Below are 23480 nucleotides of genomic sequence, written 5' to 3' on the forward strand. Positions count from 1 at the left end.
GACTCTGGAACTCCACCAGGACGAGCGACGGAAGCGGAGTCGACAGGGGAGCCGCGGCCGTGGATCCCGCGCTGTGAGGACGGGAGGCAAGTCGATCTAAGATACGTCGACTTCAGCTACGCTATTCTCATAGCTGAAGTTGCGTATCTTAGATCGACCCTCACCCCCGCCCCCAGTGTAGACCAGGCCTGAGTCTTATCCCAGTACCCAGCTGCTCGCATCAAATGGTGACTAGGCAGCTAAGATCCTGAACATCCTGTTGACCCTGGTACTCACACCAAGCTCCAATGAATTATATGGGCCTCTTAAACAGTTGCGAGGGCCTGTTCACGTATTTCCGATTGTAGGGTCAGGGTTTAGGTGGTAGCAGGCACCGGAAGGCCACTGGCCAAACCCAGCCCTGATGGGTGTAGATTCGACCCTGCTGAACACCTGGAGGGCAGTTCCAACTCTGAAATGGAGCCCTCCGTCAGGACGCCGTGTGCGCAGGGAGGGATGCCGGCATTTAGTGGTGCCATTCTCCAGGTGCACTGGTGCCGCATGGCTCACTCTGCCGGAAGGTAAGCGATCCATCCCACTGCACTCTGAAAGGAGGAGTCAGTAAGCCTGGTGCTGTCCCTTATGCGGGGGGGAGGAGGGGGACTGCAGAACTTTCTCCAACTATTGTGTTGTACAAGTGTTGCGAGCACCCTTTGGACCATTGTTATTTAATACTGCAGCACTTATTAATAGGTACTGGCAAACGTTCCCTTGTTCTGACCGGTATCTCCCAGGCTATGGGGGTGTGTTTGCCTACACAGTCACTGCCCTCTCTGCACTGAAGCCCCTGCTTTGGGAGGAAGAAGGGCACCACACAAACCCGAATCTGAGCCTCAACTTGCCACTCTGGCTCCGTGGAAGGTCTCCACCCAACTGGACCCAAGCCCGTATAGATTGGCTTGCGTGGAGGTCTGGGTAAGGGGAGTTGAGGCCAGTGCTTTACCATCCAAAGATCCAAATTACACTGATCTTTTGCCTCATTCCCTTGACTTAGGATCCCAGCTCGATGTGCTGCAGACTCCCTCAGGTTAGCTTTCCACACAGCAGCACACAGGCCAATAGTTCTCCAGGCAACTTTTGAAGTACGCAGCTGAGGTCTCTGCCCAGGGATGAAATCCAGTATGGATACGTCATCATCCTTCAACCCCACGCCCTGGCTGGTTGCATTTGCTGGGGTCATTGGCAGGCGTTGTATTACCCTGTTCCCGCCCTGGCCTGTGTGATCTCTTCGGAGATTTGAAGACTGTAAGACGGAGTCGGGTACCGTTCCCAGGTAAGAAACTGCCTTTGCTGTTCAGGAAAACAATCGTGCTATGCACCGTGTAGTGTTGCGCTTTAGTATCCTCTCTCTTGCCGAGCAATCCAGGAAATCCCCCATTACAACTTACTGTTCTCAGCCAGGGTGAAGTTTTGAGGAGGCTGGAGGTTCTGGTCGAAATTCACAGGAAATGCAACACCCCCGTCTCCATACTGCAACATGCTGTACAGTTGGGCGTTACGGAGCAGAGGTGCAGTTGGTCCCCACTGAATAAACAGCAAAGCATTTGTAAATGGATCCTTAACGAGACACTTTGCCTTAGTCATTTAGTGTATTTAAAACTGACAACAAAACTGTTCAGTGACACGCCATCGCATGAGTTACCTTGTAACCTAAGTCCTGCCGCCTGACAGCTTTTAACGTAGGGCCTGATCCTGCATCGCTGAAGTGAATGGGAATCAGACTGGGACCTTAAGGCAAATGTTTTCAAAGTACCTGAGGTGATGTCTACACTAGCAATGCTTCCCTGGTATAGGAATACCGTATACTATCCCGGCAAAGTGCTGCTCCCGGTGCTGGTATAATAAAACCACCCTGCAGGAGCGAAACAAGCTTCACTGGCAGCTTTGCCAGTACAGCTGCCTCTACGCTAGAGGCTTCAGCTGGCACAGCTGTGTGGGCCAGAGCTCACACCGCTTCACACCTGACCGACACAACGATGCTGGCAGAAGTCTGTAGTGTACACCTGGCCTGAGTGATTTAGGAGCCAAAACCCCATTTTCAGAAATGACCGTGACACTTAAGTAATCCAAGTCCCACTGATTTTTCCATGAGACTGATGCTCTGACGTGCCAGTGACACTGCTGAAAATGGGACTTAGGCCCTTCAGCTCTATTCCCCCCTTTACACACACCCATACTCTCACGCACACACACATGGGTGTGTGTATATGGCTATAGTTGAGTATACAATACACACATTTGTATATGCCCATATTGTGTGCACTCAAACTTTGGCACCAGTTAACAACTTGATGCAGGTGGGTCGTTGCTCCTAAAGCCGAAGGCCAGATTTTGCCCTTCAGAAGCTCCCATAGTGTGTGTGTGACTTTTCTGCAGATATCTGTGCAACATAAGAGTCGTGCGAGCTACTTGCTCTGCTGCTGTCTTGCACGTCGCCACGGCTGTCAGTGGGGGTGGTTCCTATCTGCATGTTTTGATACCTAGGCCAAACTGGATCTTTTTTCCCTCCGTGCATGCTTAGCATTTATGTATTTATTTTCTTTCACCTCTTTGCTAAGACACCATGCCGCCTTCAGCCATAGAAGTGGCTGTTTTCCCACCGGCATTAATGAGCATGGGCCATGTTAACTGTGAACAGTGTTGTCTGACAGATCATCTGCACTGAGGTGGAATGCCAGGATCCCAGCATCATCTTCTCCTGAAGAGCATCACTCAGTGGAGGGGAACGTCGAAAACAGAAGTGTGGGAAAGAGGCATCTCCCCAGGAAACCTTGTCCCTCCATTCAAGGTAGAGCCGACTTAAAAAGAGACATGGGGTAAAATTTTCAAAAGTGACTAAGTCTCATTGGCTTTCAATAGGACAGAGGGCTGGTCTATGTGGGGAAAAGCCTGGAGTAGTTAGTACACCCTAACCTGCACACAGACGCTCTTGGGGCAGGGTAAGGGTGTTCACACAGGGAGTTAGTGTGCTTTAATTCACACCCTAGCTACCTCTGCACTAGCTTCCCCATGTAGACAAGCCGGGAAGCTCTTACATCATATAGGAACTTTTGAAAAGGTTACCCATGCAATCTCTAGCAGCTAACTATCCAAGTAGGTCCAAAGGTTGTATTTGCAAAGCTGCAAAAGACCTGGATGCCTCCTTGTCTGCTTGCACAGATAGCTAGCATGAGCTATCACCTTGCAGAGTTCTATCAGCCGCTCCTGGAACCAGACTAGGGAAACAGCAAAATTAATTCCCCCATGTAAACACCCTGGTCCTAAAAGCAGCTCACCTTTTTGTTTCGAACCACTAAATTGTTCCTCATCGTATCCACAGTGAGACTTTAAGGCAGACCATAAAATATTTTGCACCAAATTCAGAGATGTCTAAGGATCTTGCAGCTGTCACACTATGTTGTACATGATGGACACTCAAGAATTTCAATCAGATCTTCGTGGTCCTAAAAACACAGGTCACCACTATGTGAGCTAATGGAGAATCTCCATTAACTGTTAGCAGTATAGAGCCTATGAAACATGCTTGAGTAGCTCTGAGTCCCTTTAGCAGAAGACAGTGATGCACAGCCTCATGACCGGTTATATTTAAATGTGGACAGATGGTAGGATTTGGTTTGAAATGTATCCACTTTAACAAAAATTACAGCTCCCTCACTTAAAATAAGAATTGATTTGTTTGCCAGGTCTAAAGCTCTTCTGGTCAGGGACCATAGTGTCTCCTGTGTTTGCAGAGCGCCTAACATAATGAGGCTCTGGGAACTACCTCAATACAAATAATAAGAAATGTATTTGTTAAGAAGGGGTTTGGGGAAAGAGTCCAAACTCTTAGCAAATCAGGCCTGATCTACTGTATTTTAGGACTTCAGTGGCTGGTAGAAACTCCTAGTTTTGTTGCAGGTTAGTTGGACCACGCTGCAGTATGTTTATAAAAATAGAGGATGGGAAGTCAAACCAAAGCAGGACAATTTTTGAGATCTTCAAGTTCTAGTTTTCAGAATCATTTGTATCAAAGGATCCTTGGGGGGGCAAAATATAGCTGGTCTCAGTGTTGAGCGTGCCTAAAATAATCCTGGCTTTCCAGGATGTAATATATTTTATTTACAGACACATGGTTTATTAACACACCCAGGACCATATTTTGCTCTCCGACAGCCCCAGGATGAGGTCAGGGATATTGCCTGAATCTAGCTAAGGGCGGAGCATGAGCCGTCCTAGTAGGATCTGCAGGTATGGAAGTGCAGAAATGAATAGCTGGAACGGAGCACAAATAAAATAGTCTTTCCACCTAGGCACTAGTCATTTTAATAAAAATCCTGCAGTTGACGTTACTAGATTTCCATGTCTCTGCTGATTCGCCACAGGCTGCGTGAGTCAGGGAGACTGAATTCCCCCTCAGAGATCGTCCATGTGCTGTCTGTTGTCGGAATAGCTGAAGGATTTGAGCTTATAGGGCTATCAGCCCATTGTCTTACCCAAGTATTAAATTCAGCTGTGCAGACCCTGAGGTAGCACAAGCCAGGATTTGGATTTTCAAAACCAACTGTTGTCTTTGGGCTCTTCAAGTTGTTGGTACAGTGTAGTATTAATGGTTAATAACTGTATCACTGGACAATCCAGATTGGGGCCCTGTTGTGCTCGGAGCTGTACATGCACAGCGGGAACTGTGTTTCCTGCCCTGAAGCGTTTTCACTCTATTTTCAGCCAAAGCTGATAGCACAGCGGAATTTGTAAGGCAAATGACTGTTGCTAATCAATGCAAATCAAGTAGGTTATTTTTGTTCTAATTTAAGATGCTCCCTATGTGCCTTCCCTGTTCTCCCTCCCCCTTTACTGCAGGTATATTTATGGCTGTCTAATTTGCTACTTTGAAGGACAAAGTGGTGCAGAGATTCCTTCCATTGTACTACTTCTCAGCTCCCTACCCTGGGAATAGATTGTTAATTATACTGACAGCTGTGTTCCTAAACAGACGTAATCTGTCAGTCATGGGGGGGCACGAATGTAAACTTTACAACCCCTGGGTGCCTCCGACAGGTAAAATCTTTCCTATTTTCCTCTTATCCAACATTTTTAAAAGGCTGACCCTGCATGGGACAGTAGAGGATAATAGAAGAATATTGAAATGAAAATCAGCCATTTTAGTTACTGAGTGGGTGGACGAGTGAAGGAAAGAAAAGGAATCCTCTGTAAATGTTTTCATAACACATACCCCCTACAGGATATGGGATTTACAGGAGGATATAAAGCCCGATATATAATCATGGCCTGGAGTTTGTGCTGTGGAGGAAAGTGCTGGATCTGCAGATAGATGCAACCTGCACAGCATGCTCTGCGATGTGGGGAGGGGACTGTGCGTGTGCAAATCACGTGTGGCATGTCTCAATTCAATAAGATGCTAGGAGAGGAATTTACCTTCTATCCACGAAACATCACCTGAGCCATCAACTAAGGCCGTCCTAGCCAGAGTTGGCAGAGACAGTGTCAACAGGCCTAACGGGGAAAGCGCCATCACAAAGGACCTGCCGGTCTGCAGCAAGAAAAAGGTGCAGAATAAAACAAAACTAACCTGGAAAGAGAAATCCTCTAACTCCTTTGCCTGTTAACACGCTGTAGCGGAAGGGAGAACTTCTTGCCTTGTTCAAGTTGAACCCATAACTGGTACCGTAGATGCCACGACTCAACTGTTCATTCTAGTCTGAAAAGCGCAGGCCGGCTTGTTACAAATGCACCCCCTGAAAACTAGAGCGGAAGCCAGGTTGTCTAGAGGTTAGACCAAGGGATGGGGAGTCAGGAGTTTGCTTTTCCTGGTTCTGTCACCTACAGACTGAGACACCCTGAGTTGGTCACTCGGCCTCCGTATGCTGCTTCCATACTTCACAAGGGTATTGTCAGACTTAATTCGTTAGTGCTTTAAGATCCTCCACTGAAAGGAGCTATAGACGTGCAAAATTGTGGTGTTCTGTTATTAAGCAAATCTCTGAACTTCAGCCCGGAATCAACACAGAGACATGCAGTGACTTCAAGTCATAGGTCCTGCCCGACTCCCACTGCAAATTTGAGAAAGATATAATTGCATCCTTTATGTGTCCCGACGAGTTTATTTTGAGTCGGTCTTCCAGGTATGTGGGCCTAGCTATTCAAACTCAGTCAGTAGCAGCTTCGGCGCGAACCATTAAAGGCATCACTTCAAGGAGCACAAGTTTTAAATGTTTAACCAGACTACCTCAGTTCACTGAAGTCGGGTTTTCTTAAAGCAACACTTTTTAAAAGATTCCTCCGCATACCTTTTATCGCTCCCCCCCCATCTCCTATGAGCAAAACTTGCTTCTAACAGCATTTTAAAAACATCTTTTTTTTTTTTTTTTAAGTAAATGACCAGATTTTACAGATGCATCTGTGTGAAATTCTTTGCTGAGAGTTTCTTAGATACCTGCACTAAAGAATTTACAGTAAAGCTTTTGGGATGCAATGGACCTGATTTGTGTGTGTGTAAATTTAGTGGGAAAGGTGCCGCAATCAACAGCCCTGGGGAATGATGCCCTGGTCTTCCACAGCATGAGGAGCAGCAATAAGAGTGGCATCGAGCCACTCTCATTTAGAGGCACTGCCTCATTATTATTTTGTTGTTCATGTCTCCGTGTTTATAGTAGCAGCTAGATTAAGGCCCCATCATGCAGTGTGCGATGAAAACTCATAGGAAGAAACAGTGCCTGCTTCCAAGTGCATAGATTGTAGGTAGACAAAGCCTCAGAGAAAAGTAGTATGACATTTCCTGTTATGCATATGGGGAAACTGAGGCACCGAGTAAGTGACTTGCCCGGGGTCACACAGGAAGTCTGTGGCAGGGCCAGGAGTTGAATCCAGGACTCCTGAGCCCCACTGTACTGCTTTAACCACAAGACCACTCTTCCTCAAGGCCATTCAGTGCCCAATGGCTGATGAGCATGGTAGTTTGGATAAATAATGGCTTAAGTGAGGTGGACACCTCTCCACTAGGTCTGAGTCTGAAACATCAATCCATTTCACACGGGCCAACACACCTGGGTCAGAAGGTAACAACTCTCATTCCCGAAGACCTGCGGGTAGCGACCTGAAGCTAGCATGAGCTATAATCTCTGTGAGCCATCCACGTGGGTACAAGTCTGATCTCACTGATTCAGGCCAAGTTCACAACTGCAACCATGGGGCAGTGAAGAGGAAATGGCAGGGCTACACCCTCTCCCCTCCTAAGGAAAGGCTCCCCTCACTCTAGAACACAGGGGTTTGTTTGCACTGTCTCCACATCCATGCCCGCGTTAGCCGGAAACACCAAAGAAGCTCTTTGAATATTTAGAGCCGTCATCGCTCTTTTTCAGGCACGTTAGCCCCAAGACAAGTCCCCCTGCAGCTTAGTTGCCAAGTCCTGTGGCCCCCTGTGATGTTTCCCATCCTTTGACCTCCCTTCTCCCTGCATGACGCAAGGGGGGGGGGGGGGCTGGGTCAGCTGTGAATGGCGTTTCACAAAGATGGATTCGTGTTTATCCTGACAGTATATTATTATGAAAAATTGCTCTCCACGGACAAAGCGAGTCAGTGAACACTTAATTCAGCTATTTACCAGAGGTCTGTAAATGACCTGACACCGAAATGTATATATAGCCTTATTCTCCGTTGTGTTAACCCCCTTGGCTTAATAGCTACTGTTCTATTAATCATTCATAATCACTCTCTGTTTGGTTTTTATAGACCTCTGAATTATGTGACGGGCACATTGGGATTTAACCAGCCTGTGGCTTTTGTGATCAGCTGATACAAACTAACAGCTGCTCTTCCACATCTGACTGGCAGGTCTGTATCCACAGAACCATAGACGACATGTTCTTGTTTTAACTCCTCCTGTTGTGATGTCTGGCACCGAGCTGCAGCCAAGAGCCACACCGCAGCATGGGGGAAAACAAAACCCATCAGCAAGGGACTGGCAGTTCCTTCAAAGCCTGGCCAAACACACCCTGCTCAGAGAGGAACCGGGTCAGAGGCTTATCCCCATTTTGAATTCCTATATCATGAAGGCAGCATGCTGCAGTGGTTAGAGCAGATTATGGCAGATGGTTCTCCTCCCAGCTGTGCTACTAGGATTGAGGGCCCATTGTGCTAGGCCATATACACGCACAGACAGTCTCTGCTGCAGAGAGTTTACAATCTAAGTGCATGCTGCGTGTATATTTTATAGTAATATTATCTGTAGAGCCTAGGCGTTCCAGTCCTGAACCAGGGTGCCAGGCGCTGTGCAAAGACCCAACAAAAAGGAGCTTATGGGATTCTAATAAACTCTCTCTGAAAGTGTTTTGCCAGACAGGAAACAACTCCTGGCTTGCAATGACTCTCAAACTTTGCCTTGTTTCCGTCATTCAGACAGAACAGCAGCAGAATGGCGGCATGCCCACACCCAACTGTGCAGTTTGGTGGCTATGTATCTGGAGGCGCAGTACAGAGCACTGCTGTGGGGGGACATCACTGAATGATATGTAGCCAGTAAACGCATGGGGTGAAATGCTTGCCGGCATACAGAAGATGCGACCGTGACAAGACCACTGAGCCCCCACCATGAAGTCTCCCTGACTTCGCTTCTCTTTTGTAACTCTTCCCTAGCAGGGTTGTTGCCACAGATGGTGCTGTAGGAGCTGGCTAAATTATTCCAGGCCTTCGGTTCTTTGAACAACACCTGGAGGAAAAGGATTTTCTTCTTCTTTTAGATGTTTCGGTTGAATAAGGGAGGCGTCCTTAGCTTTATGGATTTCTACCCCTGCCTGCCTTCCCACAGATCCACTGCCCCCTGGGAAATTGCAAGCATCTTATAAAGGCCGACTCAGAAAGATCTGAAGAGTCTGTACACAGAGAATTCTTTCTGATGTCATCAATGCCGTTTTAGTCAATAGCCTCGAGTAAATCTGAAGCCCTTTGGCACTTGATGTCTGAAAAGGCAGAACAGGCAGAAATGAGACATCTTCAACCTCAGCAGCTCAGCCTACAGGATTACGAAGGAAGGGCAGAGTCAGCGGTGTCAGAGTAGAACCCAGGAGTCCCGACTCCCAGCCCCTCTCCCCACCCCCAAACTGTGCTCCCTCCAGAAAATAACTCTCCTACAAAAACTTTTAAACTAAACTTTGCTACATGTTTAAAAACAGTAACAAAATCAAACCCACCCCTTTCCCTCAGGAATGAAACTCAACATCTTATGTACCACAAAACAGATGGTAGTTTAGAAAACTGGCAGCAAAATCAAGCTCATAGTATTTCAGGAATAATTGTTTAATCTTCAAGAACTGCTCTACTGGTGGCATGGGGGCCATTTTCAGATGATTTATGCTTGTGTTCTTTGCAGAGTTTCTCTGGGATGAAATATAATAGCACTTGGAAAAAGACGTCGAGTAACACAGACAATGGTTGGAATGAGCGAGAAGTGCTGAGGAGAGATGTCCAGATCCTGAAGTGATCTTGCAACCAAGTTAGTCAAACAAGAAAAACAGCTTTTCTCTTTTCTGGCCTCTTCTGATGAAACAAGCCCCTAAGTCACGTCCCTTTGTGGGGACAAAGGTTGGTCCTAGTTCTGTGAATAGGCGGGTGTGGCCTCTCTCATGTCTCCCCTCCAGAGCAGCCAGTCTCCAGACTGCTATTTCGAAGTGGTTTGGAGAGAGATGTGGGCTCTTTTGCTCTCTTGCCCTACGAGGACACTTAAGTCTGTGAAATTTGTGTTGTATGGTTCTTGTCTTTCACTGAATGTTCTGAAAAGAGCAATTCCAACAGGTTCTGAGGGCGGTAACGCAGAGGGGATTTGTTGAAGATGTAGCGAGGAGGGGCATAGAGTTGGGAAGGGGAAAATGCTCCCCTTGTCCTCTCTGCTGCTTGCTTTCTTCACCCTTTATTTCAATAAAAACTGAGGTGGCTCATGAAGGCGAGGCTTGAGCCAGTCATAGCACAGGCAGGAGCTGGTTAGAGTTTCCCACCACACAATACATTTTTAACTATGAGTCATGCTGCCCTTTCCCAGTGAAGGGCCTCCTAGCTGTGGGCTCCCACTTGTGCTGGTAGTTCTGTAACGCACACAACTGGGGTATAGCTTGGGCCTCATCCTATCTTGCGTGTGTGAGAGAGGATTGGAAGTGAAAGGTGACAGTCACGCTTTTGGAAAACTTTTCCTATTCCTGGGGCTAGTGCCCAGGAAACGCCCCTCTGCAAACCCTTAAAACACCCTGTGTTACTCACAGAAGTGCAAGACTGGAAGGGACCTCAGTAGGTCATGTAGCCCAGTCCCCTGCACTGAAGACAGGACTCAGTAATAAACAGACCCATCCCTGACAGGCATTTGTCTAAACTGTTCTTAAAAACTGCTAGTGTGACAGCCACCTGGAATCTGCTCAGTGCTGTGTGGTTGAGGAGCCTGAGCACGATTCAGGGAGCCAGCAATGGTGCAAGCCAGATTTTCTGAGCCTCAGTTTCCCTATTTGCAATATACAGATATTTACCTCTATCACAAGAGTGAGGATATATTATCCACTGTCTCCAATGCTATGTAAGTGTGGCTGTTATTGACCATTGGAGACAGGCATTGATCCAAACACCCCTGTCCTCTGGGAAAGTTTGAATCTAGAGCAGAAATTTGTGGTGCCAGAAGTTATTACAATCGGTGATACTGAGGATGTCCTGGTAAATGTGAAATATCCTATCGTCCCCATCCTGGAATTCCAGTCGGCCTGGTTTTGCTGTACCTCTCCCAGAGCAAACTGGAATGTGTGCTAAGGATGTCCTGCTACTCTCAGGAAGCCTTCCAGGATCCGATCTACAGGCTGGAAGGTAGGTAGGTGATTTGAGTAGAGGAGACACAGAACCCTGAGAATCTCTGCTGGTCTCCATGGGAAAGTCCAACATTGGGAGGCAGGGGGGTGGAAAATCATTCTGAGTTGGAACAAAAAGCGAGAATTTCTTCATTTCCCATGCAAGGAATATTCTGAATCTTTTTGTTTCGATAACATCAAAATATTACAATATGAAATACTAAATATAATATATATTATGTAGAATATTAAATAGAAGGGATAGAAATTTAAAACACCTCTACCCTGACATAACGAAACCCGATATAACACAAATTCTGATATAACACGGTAAAGCAGTGCTCGGGGGGGGGGGGCGCTGCGCACTCCAGCAGATCAAAGCAAGTTCGATATAACACGGTTTCCCCTACAAGGCGATACGATTTTTTTGCTCCCGAGGACAGCGTTATATCGAGGTAGAGGTGTATTAAACTCAGTATTTTAATATGGTATAAAAGTAGAAATGAAACTAATCTAAACAAAATGTTTTTGCCGTATCAAAACGAAATGTTTCAACATTGCTTCAAAAATTTCCCATCAAGAATGTTACTGAAATCAACACAGTCCCCTGATTTCAGCAAAACTGCATTTTCCAACAGCAAACTGTTCCATCATTCTAGTGAATATCTGCATGGCTTTTTTAAACAAGTCTCTGCACTCACTAGCGGAAGCAGAGCTGGGGCTGGGCAGTGGCATGGGGAATGTCAGAGGGCTGTTTAAGGTGCTGTGATCTAAGATACTGGCACACGTGTTGGACTTCGTGCAATGGGTTGAAATCCTGACAGCATCCCTCCACCCTTCATAAACGGAGATCCATGTGTTTTGCTGTATGGGGAGTATTAGATGAACCCTTAAAAACCAAAGTTTTGTCTGCACCCATTTCACATTGACTTTGTTGCCCTTGGGGATTCTATAGCATGTCTCCTAAGAAAAGGAGGTTGTCAACATGTCTTTAGCCAAAATGTCCAATCTCCCATTGCTGTTGTGCTGTCTGACTAACTTCACAGTCTGCCACTTATTGCTCTAGCAATATCCCCCGAGCCTTGACTGTTCAGGCGAGCGGTTGTCCTCGGAGCCCAGCTCCATTAGTAACGTGCCTTTGGATTTTACAGCGTGAGCTTGAAGGCTCCAAATATAGATGTTCCGGTTCACTGGCAGCTCTCCCTGCCTGTCTCACAAAGCTATAAACTAGTATATCACATCCTCCCCCCACCTGTAGTTGGGCTGCCATGGGAGCAGGATGATCCTTCACACATCAGCCTCCAACCAGGATTCACCTTTCCTCACCTGCATTTCAGTATTCACAGCATGATGCTGTTAATTAGAAAACAAGGTATTGCAAAAAGAGGACCCAAGGTACCTTCCACTCAGGTAACCTGCTGTCACTTAGATTTATTCCCCCAGCAGGCTGAATAGAAAGCTTCAGTGTTTCCCCAGTGCGGCTGTCACTGCTGTTTCACGCTCCCATCAGTACAAGACACCAGCACGATGAGCAAGTGACCTAGGAAATGCAGATCCCGGTCCAGCCAGTCAGGAAGTCATCAGCTTCCACTAGTAATTCCCTTTCTGGTACGTAGGAAGCTGGTCTAGGTAGATAGTAAGAGGCTGGAAGGGCACTGCAAGTCAGATAGCTACCTTGGCTGTGTGCTTTGTGTGCTCGCATCTGAATGTTAGCTTGGCGCTTGGACGCTCCCTCGCTGTCAGTGCTGCCATCTTATAAGCTGATCTGTTTTACTGCTTGCTTGTTTTCAGTAAAGGGAGGGGAATAAGGAAGAGGAGTCTGTTCTTTGCCTGTTAGGGTTACAACCAGCTCGTGGGCGAGAGAGAAATTTTAAAATCCAGGTTAAAAAGAGCCCCATAATGAAAAGATCTTGTTAAGGCTTAAGAGAAGTTCTGGGCCACCTGCACTCATTAAAGATCCAAAAAGGAAAGCTTGCTCAGCCTGCCTAAATGTTAACACTGCCTTCCTACATTCCCCTGTAGTTGCAATAACATTTATTATTCTGCATGCTTCCTGTCCTGACCTGTTGTGTACAGGTGCTGCACCCTGTTAAGAGTTGCCTGTTTGAACCCAGAGCAGGCTGCATTTCAGCAGAGAAGGAAATGACCCTCCCATAGAGTTTGCAAAGTGCAGTGACACTCTTCAGCCTGAATACAGCTATCTGTGAATGTACAGGGAACAAAAGCAACCCCTGCCACCCGTTACTATGGAGGGGTATCTGGGATCCTTATATTTAGAAAAGGAAATAACTGAGGTAGTGCAGATCGTGCGGTGGGGTGATCGCTGGATTGTTGATGGGAGAAGCTGTAAGGATTTGTCTACGTTTGAATTTTCAGTAGTGCTTAATTAACACAAGTGTGAATTCTAGTGTAGCTGGACCACCAAAGTTAGTGCCAGGATGAAAACATTTGTTGCTTGTTGTGTTTAACCACAGACTGCAGCTTAATGCTAGGTACAGTTTAGGACAGTAAGTGGATAGCAAATCCTATTGAAAATACTGGGGATTTTAGGAGTGTAGCTTGTTTGAATTAGGGTAACTAACAGCCCAGTGTTTGCTATGACTAGCAATAAACATGTGTCTCTACACTTGAATTTTCAGTCACGTTTTAACAAGTTAATACAAGTGTGGACAGAATGGGTAAAATTTTCAAAAGCACCTAAGTGACCTAGAAGCCTAAAACCCATTGACTTTCAATGGAGCTTAGTCTCTTTTGAAAATTTGAACCATCGTATATTTTATAAATGTTTATTATTTATTTGTATTACCATCGCGTTTAGGAGTCCCAGTCATGGACCACCTAGATGCTGTATAAACACACACTGTTCCTGCCCCAAAGAGCTTGCAGAGCTCCCCTCTATATGAAAAATAGCCATCCTCTTGCTTTTCCTTTTTCATGCAATAGCACCGATGGATGAACAATACAGTCCCTGGATCTGTACAGCTCCACTGGCTCAAAGCAGCGCAGCCTTCTGCATGGAGAAACTGTCTCTCTACACTTGAGAGCATTTTTTTAAAAAGTTAACCGAAAAGAATAAATATAGACTCATTTACCGGAAGTTTCCAAAACCTTCCATCGTTCTAAAGGATCATTAAAGAAGATGAATAACTCCACGTGAGTAGGAGGCAAAGTTTTGTTGTGGATTATAAACTGGATAATGGGATCCTACCAGACTGTGTCTGTCCCAGCACATCAGCAGGGGAATACACTGCTGTAGTCTAGTATGAAAGGACCTATGGGAATTTATTATTAAAACTCCCATTGAGTTGCAAGGGGAGCTGAGCACCTAATTAATTTAAGCTCCTTTCAACTCCCAGCTGAAAATGTCTCGATTGCCTGATGCTTCATTACCATTCAAGAATGGTAAAGCCATGTTTTCCTACCAAGGCGAGAGGAAATGTTAATTAAATATAGCAGTAGACTTAACAGTTCTTTCTGAACGCTCTCTATGGTGCCTGGACTCTTTAGAGTTAGATTTTTCCCATTATGTCAGCTGTGCGCTGAGACCCCTCCTATCATGCTGCCCAATAGGGTTTCATTGTTACCTGGTTAGTCTGTCTGTCTCCTCTTGTCTTATACTTAGACTGTAACTCCTTTGGGCAGGCAGTGTCTTTTTGCTCTGTATTTGTACAATGCATAGCACAATGGGATCCTGATTCATGACTGGCTCCTAGGTACTAGGATATACTACTATTATTGTTATAATGTTACAATAGTGGCTTGATGGCCCCTTCTGCCCTTAAAGTTCTCTTCTACTACTAATAGAGAGTTCTGGTTCTTGTCCCTCTCAAACCTATTCCTGTAATAATATCTTGTTCCCCTCTAGGATTTTCACCCTGGTTGGAGAGGGCAGCATCTGTTGTTCTTCATGTTTCCTTTGTGCCACCTGTGGTTGGCTGCCACCGAAGGACTAGAATGTGGTGAGTATCCCCATTGGAGGGGCTTTATGAAATATTAGCCATTTCTGCTGGTCTCTGTTTACCTGCAAAGAACTGAGGCGCTGCTGCTGTTGGCTAGACAATTGCAGCGCAGGGCTTCAAAGGTGCTGCAGTTGGGAGTTCCACACAACCCTCGCTGCCTGCACAGACAGGTGATGTACAAAGAGGGAAGCTTGGGGTATGCTGGACACCAGCAGGCATCTCGAAGTATGTGGAGTCCATGCTGACAGTGTTGAATGACATCAAAACACATGAGCAGTCAGCATCCCTATAAAAACTGGAGCTTAGCTGGATGGACAGAAGCATGGTTGTAGGAGCATGATTGTTCACTGGGCAATTACCTGAAGGGATACATTGTGTGTAGGGTAGAGACCGGAGCAGCCAGCTGCAGAAGGGACTACTGGAAGAAGTCAGGTGATTTCATGCCCTGCTACCTCCCTCTGGGTCTGGTGTGCCTACTGTATTCTGGGCTCTAGCATGGCCAGAGGTACAAAGATCGTGTCTCTGCTACCCCCAAGTCCTGGCCATGGGTTCATTCCCTCATGCCTGGACTTTAGCAAAAATACTTCTGCCAGGCTTCCCAAATCCACCCTATTCCACTACAATTATGACTCCCCTGCCATCCTCTCCCTCGGGACCTAGATTTTCAAAAACACGAGCCTCAAGTTAGGAACCTAACTAGATTTTCCAAGAGGAAGGAGGGTAGAGGCCACGCATAGTTGGCACCACTCTCAGCAGTTGTGTATGGAGATGCATGTTGGGGTCTGGGGCAAAAGGCCGCATCCAGTGAGGTGAGTGGGAGGAGTTACAACCTTATAGACAATTACACTCATCCAGTGTCGTACCTGTGCTGCTGTAGTATAGACATACCTAAAGGTATAAATTAATGTAGATCACTGCTCCTTTCCTTTTCACTGCCTTCCCACACCGGAGCGCGCACTCTAATCTATCTGTGGCACTGAAGGAACGTAAAGTCCAATGGCGGACAGTTAACTCTCTGGAGGAAGGAACCCTTTGTCTACCTACACTGGGCTCTGCCTTCATCTACTCACAGGTGAGTGAAACACGACACAGTGCAGCTCTGCTTCCCATGTAATGCACAAGAACATGGTATCAGATGCTGAAGAATAGTTCGACCAGAGTGTATTAATCAGTATGTATTTATTTCATCCCATAAGATAACTTTTCCTTTAGGAAACATGGTTGGCTAAGGCCATCACCCCCTGAAAGTGACAGCAGTGATGCATACTCGTTTACAGCTCTACTGCCATCTGTACGAGTAAGTGCACATAATACTATGTACTGCAATTTCCTCATGGAGGAACACAGTAAAATGGTCATAAAACAGCTCCCCTTCTTGTCTTAATCCTTACACATTAGCAGAGCATTGCTGCCAAGGCAGCAGCGCGGTTGGACCATTCTCAGCAGCTAATTAAAATGTTTGATCTGCTCATCTCTTCACCATCCCTCTGGGAGGAATGCAAGGCTCTCTCCCAAAGGGTAGCTGGAGGCTCTGGACATGAAGAAACAGTTATCAAGGTTCCAAGCATTGCAGAGGTTCTTCACACGCTGAGTGTGTGCAGCATTGTACTATTGAACATGAGCACAATGAAAGAGTGATCATGGGTTCGTCTTTTACCAGCCATTCCCCATGCATAGCTGAGGTACAGCACGGCTGCTAGATAAATGATTTAACCAGAGTTACCATATGATCAACTCCACAAGCCACATCAACTACCTCGCCTGGGATTGTCACCTGGAACAGGAAAAAAAGAAAATTTGCTTTCAGGCTCTTTCTGCCACACGTGTGCATGCACCCATACCAGCCAGGCTGAGTGGCTTTTAAAGCACAAGCCTCTAGAACAACTTGGAGACGGGGTTCAGTCTGGGGAATTGAGATTAGATTAAAGAAACCTCAGCTCCAACCGCAGGCACAGAAACAGCCAACCCTAAGGAATTCATCAACGTGCTGTAAAGCACGGACTTGAGTAGTTTTCCCTGGAAGTACATAATGCATGTATGGAGCGAGCGGAAAGCTCTAAATCAGACCTGGTTTGTTGGGAAATGCAGGGGATTGTAGCCCCAGCCCATCTGTTCTGAAAGCAGCACTGAGTGGAAAGGGCAGAGCCTAGAGCCCAGCAAGATGATTTGTTTATGCATCAGAGAGGTTGGTGTAGCTAATCACTGAGGACAGACAGAATAGTTAAAGCCTGGGAGACGCTTCATGTTTGGTCTCAGTTCAAGGACAAGGGTGGATTTTTGAACTGGGAGCACAAGCAGGTTAGTCATATTGAGGTCTTTAAGAACAGCTGAACATTAGAGTTTCAAAGGTGCAGTCCTCAATGAGGAATGAAATAGCTGCTAATGGCTGATTGCCTTTTCCCCCACCTTGCATAATTACAGCACTATTTTGCCTTCTAAGGGGGGATAGTAGCTAACAGATCCTCTACGCTATATAGGGTGCCCTATGGGAGCTCATGCTGCTCCCCTTTTAGAGGAAGATGCATTGCACCCTATTCCTGATCATTTTTAATGGACACACGACTGCCATCTACTTTCCTAGCAGCTATGTCCAGGGAGAAATGGGATAGTTAGAATTTATGCACTTGGCATCTGTGCCTTTTAATTCACTGAATTAATTATAGTAGAGATTTAATTACCATAGTATAATTTTGTAGCAAATCTTAACTATCAACGTTGTAAATACTTCTTCCTCACTTCTTTAAACTGCACTTCTGCACAAAATGGTCCCTGCTTTAATGTTTTTAAAAAGGATAATTTTAGGTGCCAAAAACTATATGCATGTGACACAAAAGTTGAGAATGCAAAGTCAGGGGTTAGACAGTTGTGCCATGTGCCTGAGTGAGCTTTGCTACAGAAGCCTGCGTTTCAGAGGGTGACAATCTTGTCAGAAAGGTGTGGACACTTTCAAACTCTATGCTCCGTGAACATAGGTAGGGGGATTTTTTCTTTAATTTAAATGAACTTTCATACCATGTTTGACATAATCTTGGCCATCTCTGCTGGACAGGGCTTGGGCACTTGCTATATAGAACACTTAACTAGAGCCCAAATCTCTCAGGCCTCCTGCTACAGTACAGACTAATTATAAAATGCCAGAACAACTGGAGACAACATATAGCTCTGACCTGACGTCAGGAAATCTGAGAAGGAATTGATAAGATCCATCTTGCATTTGAAGTTTTCATGTTACTTTCAGTGCCAAAATCCACGACTAGGCACCAAGTGGGTGAGGCCTCACTGCCCATTGTTACAGTACACTAACTCCTGAGCATGTTTAATTCTAGGGGAGGGTTGTGCTTGAATGCTGTGTACTTACCCTCCATGGGAAATACTGGTCTTCCATTCTTCCAATCCCCAAGGACCCCCTTATATTCTTGCCCCACATAAACAGCTCTCCTCTGTCTGCAACAAGCAAAAAACCTGGGTCAGATTGCCTTTAAAAAGGTCTTCACATACGAAGTAAGTAATTTTATTTATGAAGGAAGAAAGGGACTGCAGATGTGATACTTATGGAGGTATTGACTAGAAGGCCATAACCAGAGAGTTATAAATCCAAGATGAAAAACCTATAGGTCCTGTAAGTTTAGTTAAGAGAACACTTGATAGAGCAATATCGTCTTCACAGAAGAGCTCAGGGAACAGAGGCAAACAATGAGTTTTTGGTCTGAATCTTTTCTCCTCCACCCACCCACCCAACAGCTCTAAGTGCAGGATTTTGTTTAAAGGAACAGCCTGGCCGCATCCACTAGAGAATTCTGAAATTAATGGAAGCTCCAGGTGCTCCTTTTCAAAACCCAGGTTCAACATCCACAGTCTGTGCGCACAGCTCTTAGAGTCAAAGCAGGAGCTGCGAGGACAGAGGGCAGTGATGTGACCTTCAAGAGGTTTAACTTTATGCATCGGAGCAAGAGCCACAGTGAGCCCCGTAAGCAAAGAGTGCAATCCAGCATAAAGCCACCACTCCAAGGCTGATAAATCTGTTCCTTAAGAGTGGTGGCTTCCAGGACGGGCAGAGCAAAACTGCACTCAGTACATTTGGAGAGGCCTTAGGCTTCTCAGTCACTGAAGGTGCTCTTGAAAATGTTACCTGAGTCCCAATTTCAAAAGTTATTTATACCAGTGAAAGAACTCTGGGTAAAGAAGACCTAACTATTTCAGCAGGGGTGTGATTTTTTTTTAAAACTGAAATAGTTAGAGGAAGAACCCCCTGTGTGGGCACAGTTCTACTGGTATATGGCTATTCCTGTATGAGACTGGAAACACCAGTGTAAAGCACCCTACACCACTTTAACTATAGTGGCAGCGAGAACTGTACAGCCTGTGTGCATAGACAAGCACTTAGGAGCCTAAATCCCATTTTCAGAAGTGGCTTAGGTGCTTTTGAAAATGTTAAACACCTTGGTGCAATGACATGCACTCTCCCTTTCTTGGATCAATGTGCCCCCAGCATTATGGAAAGTCACTTGAAGGAAATGGTGTAAATTTTCTCTAATCCTTCCCATTTGGCTACAGCTCAACTCCTAATATCAAGTTATTTTACCTATCATTGACAGAAGCTTTTACTCTTGAGATAGAGTAGCTACATCAGCTTCCGTGGGGCTGGGCGTTTTCACTGACCTTTAACAAGTCTTCATGTTCAGGCTACAGTATTTTCTTCACATACAAGCTCGATTTATTATAGTTACAGCTGCACTAACGGTGCTGCTAAGATTGTCATGTCAGTATTTGCACGGTAATGCTATGGTTTTTCTGCTTCAGACACTAGGTTAGTTAGTTCAACTTGCATATATTTGCTGTGGTCCGTTCCTTAAGTAAATCTGGTCTGCCTGCAATTTAGAAAGCAAAGGGAAGGGGCACAGATCTGTTTTACTGAACACAGATTAGAAATTTATCGCAGCAGTGTCTATAGAGGCCAGGCTGCCATGGAGATGGGCTGACTGAAAACATGATCAAACCCATTGCATTGTTTCAGCATGGTATTTTGGAGGTTCACATTTCACGTTTAAGAAGTGTGTTTTAGAAACTGAAACATCTCAGTAAGATTTTAAAGGGGGAACAAATTGAAGAGACAGTTTCACCACTGATCCATGGCCTGGAAACTTACTGTTAAGTGCAGCAAACTGGCTGAGTCCGCAGCGAATGCGAGAAACACGGGTGTCCGGACTGAAGTCTGACAAGCCAAAGAGGGTGGGTGGGATCATTTCTGGAGTTGCTGTTTCCATCAGGTTTGGTCCTTTCCCAAGAATTCCATATCCCCAGACAAAGACATTTCCTTCTTCTGCGTTACAATAAAAACAAATGCTGTGAGTACGTTCACTCTTATGAAATTAATACAGCCTCAGAAACCTAATTAGACCCAAATGGCTATTTTCTTTGGGCTTGGCAAGTCATTCTGACTAGTTAAAAAAAAACACAATGTGTTTCCATTTGGCTCCTTCCTGCATTTGAATTCTCTCTAACTTTGCCGTCAAAGCCAATTTGCCTTGGATCATGTTTCCCAAATGTAGTTCTGCCTCCGCATTATTAAAACGGAGTGTTCTCAGTTTGTCTCTGAGATAGAACAGGCCCGCAGTGCCTGAGGTATAACACACAGAGACACTTTTATGTCCCAGCATTCCTACCCTCTTGGATTTGTGACTATGCCCTGCACTAGCCAGCTCTCTTTCTGGTGTGAGACTTCAAAAAGAATTCTTCAAGTTCAGTACTTGTGAAAGCTGCCAGATGGACAGTGTGGGAGAAGTAAATCATACAGACACAGCAAAGGCAAAAGCAGTGCACGCTCCCTGTGCCAACATGCCTCAGCTCTGACCTTCAGGAACTTCTTCTAGGGCTAAATATTTCATTCCAAACACCCTATTCAAGCCCTCTTAAAATAACAGCCTGTAAAAAGTCTGTATGTCAATCATGTCAGACATCTGTAAAAGGCGTAGCAATAGTGTAACCGTCTGTCTCCTCTCCCATCTTATTAAATCCAACAGGAGCCCTGCAACAGCAAAAATAAACTCACCATTTACAACAGCATTGCCTGTCCCTCCACATGCAGCATCCTTTATCTTCCCAATCTTGAACGGTAAGTGCCTTGGAACATTCACCTATTGAGAAAAAACAAACCATTCTGACCTCAGAGAATGCCAACACCAGCAATGAGAACCTGGACATTCACTGGTGTTTTTGGAAGTTTCTCTTAGGGCAAAGAGAATGTAAACAACGTATACAGAATGTCTATTGTTGTACAAGTCACCTTTCTCCCCTGTATCTATAGGATTGTTCAGGTGGTTATGTAAACTATGGATGCGTCCTCCGTCTGCTGGACTGAGGACATGGTGTATGTGATCCCACAGCTGGAAAATGAACTATGTTCAGTTGAATGAGGCCGAAGGGGAAGACAACTGATTGGGGAAAGTGGCAAAGCTGAAATAATCCATCTTGAACTACAAAACTTTTAAGGGGTGCATACCTAAAGGAATCCAGTCATCCCAGAGCTGAAGAACTAGATACGACACGGAAGCTAGCCACTCAACAGGAGTGTTTGCAAACAATCACCAGAGACCAGAAGGCCATAGCCTGTAGGTGTTTTGTGACAGAGTTTATAAGACACTGGAAAACCTATAGTTTAGTGGGTGTAAATGCTGAATGTTAGATAGTTGAGCATTTCCTTTTCCAGAATAGTCATTACCCAGACTTGGCTCGAAGGCCACATCTTTGGTGACCAAGCAATCTAACTCCATTTCCAATCATTCTCAGTATCCTCTCCAGGAAGCCTCATATTGGAACAGTCTGACCCCACACTATTTAACCTATTAATTATCTCAAACATCCTCAAACTAGATAATTAGCCCTAAACTGGGGACATATCAGGATTAGCGAAGGGAACTAATCTAAAAGTCTGCTAAAATGGCAGTAATTTGATGGTCTGCTCTTAATTTTCCTTCAAATATAGCTGAATATTAATGAACTATTAGAATACGACCTCTCCACGGAGCTGAACGAGGCAAACATCTGCTTAATTACCACAGTGCCACATTCAAGGTTGAGTCAGCATTTCAAATCTATTTACCATAAACATTTGCTCAATGACCCTGTGGGATTTTTGTAGAAGTCTGTGTTCGAGCCAGTAGGGAGGAATGGATGCTATGCATATGCTGCTGGTACTCTCAAACGTACAGCACACACCTTGGATCCCATAAATTTGAGTGAGGTCAAATTTGTCAGATTACTTTTTGCTCATGTATTTGAAAGCAGATTACAAATAAATTTGAAATGGATGAATTTAAAAAAAACTGAATAGTTCTAAGTATTTGGTCTCAATATAATAAAGTACTCTTCATCAACAGGTCTCAAAGGAAGTCCGTGTCATCCCATTTTACTGATGGGGAAACTGAGGCGGGACATGCCTTGCCCAGTCATCAAGCAGCGAGTAGCAGAGCCAGGAAAAGAACCCAAGTATCCCGAGTCCCAGTCCAGTGCTCTATGCTCTAGGTTACACTGCCTCAGAAGTGACCTAGTATTTCTGTTTCCTGACTGGATGCCAAAAATACACACGTGACTTTGAGGCTGAGCTTTCTGCAAACCTTCTTCTCTGTAAAAGCCATCAGCAGAAAGCCAATGTCCATGAGGAGCAAAGATGACAGAAGCAAGTTAAATTTTAAAAAGCAATTGAATGTCTGGACTTTTCTGTTTTTTTGCAGTATTCACTCAGCCTCAGGTCCCTGCTGTAGACTCAAACCTTAATAAAAAGATTAAATAAAGGGATGCATTATTTGCACAAGCAATATTTTTCAAAAACTACAGATTAACAGCATGACTGTCCACACTACAGATTGCCTACCCCATTTAAAAGAGATTTATAAAACATTCACCCTGAGCCTTTATGGCCCACTGAGTCATGGTTTAATGAAAAATCTTTGTTTGTGAGCTTCTGTCACCCTGCAGCGATTGTTTATAATCTGACAGAGGAGAATTCCCCACTCTATGGCAGGCAGTAAGTGCCAATTCATCTTCTGTGGGGATTTCAGCAAGCCAGTGTCAAAATTAAGCTATGACGTTATCAGATGTGGCTATTTTAAGAGATGACTTTGTACAGAATTAGAAGTTGACTGACACTATTATTTCCTGCCTTAAAATTAATGATGGGATGTTGGAAAGGACGTCAGTGTTATATATAAAAACATGGCTTAATTTATTTTATGCTTAATGGGTTTTGGCAGCTATATTTTAAAATGTTCAAGTATATTTAATCACAAGGCGTCTATGCATGCTATGGGTCTAAGCTCATCTAGGAAACCATCAGCCCTGACATCAGACTAACTCAAGTATAAAACAGGAAAGAAAAAAACAAGTGTAAGTTGAACACTTAGAACTTCTCTATCTGCAGATTTCAAAGTGTTTTACAATAACTGATCCAATTCCTGAGAGACTGATTCTCATCCTTGTCGTACGTATGGAGAGAAGGGGACTGCAGCTCACACAAGTGACTTGTCAAAGGTCATGCAGTGGCAAAAATAAAGTGAGTCCAGGAATTCTGCTTCTTGCCAAGGCAACTCCATTAGGCCAGAGACTGCTCTCAGTCACCCCAGTGTACATCCAAAATATAGCCAATGAAGTTGGGCCCACACAGCCACACTCTCAT

At 45.1% G+C, this 23480-nt stretch overlaps 1 protein-coding gene and 1 long non-coding RNA gene across 7 annotated transcripts in view; one reads left to right on the forward strand and one right to left on the reverse strand.

The window, feature by feature from the left end:
• The first annotated feature begins 172 nt into the window (after positions 1-172).
• LOC117867413 lies at positions 173-22603 on the forward strand. Of its 6 annotated transcripts, XR_004643402.1 has the most exons (9): positions 173-2827; positions 7765-7866; positions 9401-9612; positions 13794-14003; positions 14716-14809; positions 15761-15881; positions 20830-20921; positions 21114-21417; positions 22186-22603. It is a non-coding gene; the product is annotated as an uncharacterized LOC117867413 (long non-coding RNA). The 6 variants fall into 6 exon arrangements; XR_004643398.1 differs by having other exon boundaries at positions 14716-15881; XR_004643400.1 differs by having other exon boundaries at positions 9401-9523; positions 14716-15881.
• RCC1L (RCC1 like) overlaps positions 15972-23480 on the reverse strand; it is a 27501-nt gene continuing 19992 nt past the window's right edge. The window contains exons 8-11 of the mRNA XM_034752412.1: positions 20859-20943; positions 19956-20129; positions 18168-18253; positions 15972-16583 (exon numbers count right to left, since the gene is read on the reverse strand). Coding sequence (XP_034608303.1) covers positions 16506-16583; positions 18168-18253; positions 19956-20129; positions 20859-20943 — 423 coding nt within the window. The 3' untranslated portion in view covers positions 15972-16505. The remainder of the gene's footprint in view (positions 16584-18167; positions 18254-19955; positions 20130-20858; positions 20944-23480) is intronic.

Source organism: Trachemys scripta, chromosome 18, assembly GCF_013100865.1.
Source record: "Trachemys scripta elegans isolate TJP31775 chromosome 18, CAS_Tse_1.0, whole genome shotgun sequence".
Taxonomy (NCBI): Eukaryota; Metazoa; Chordata; order Testudines; family Emydidae; genus Trachemys; species Trachemys scripta.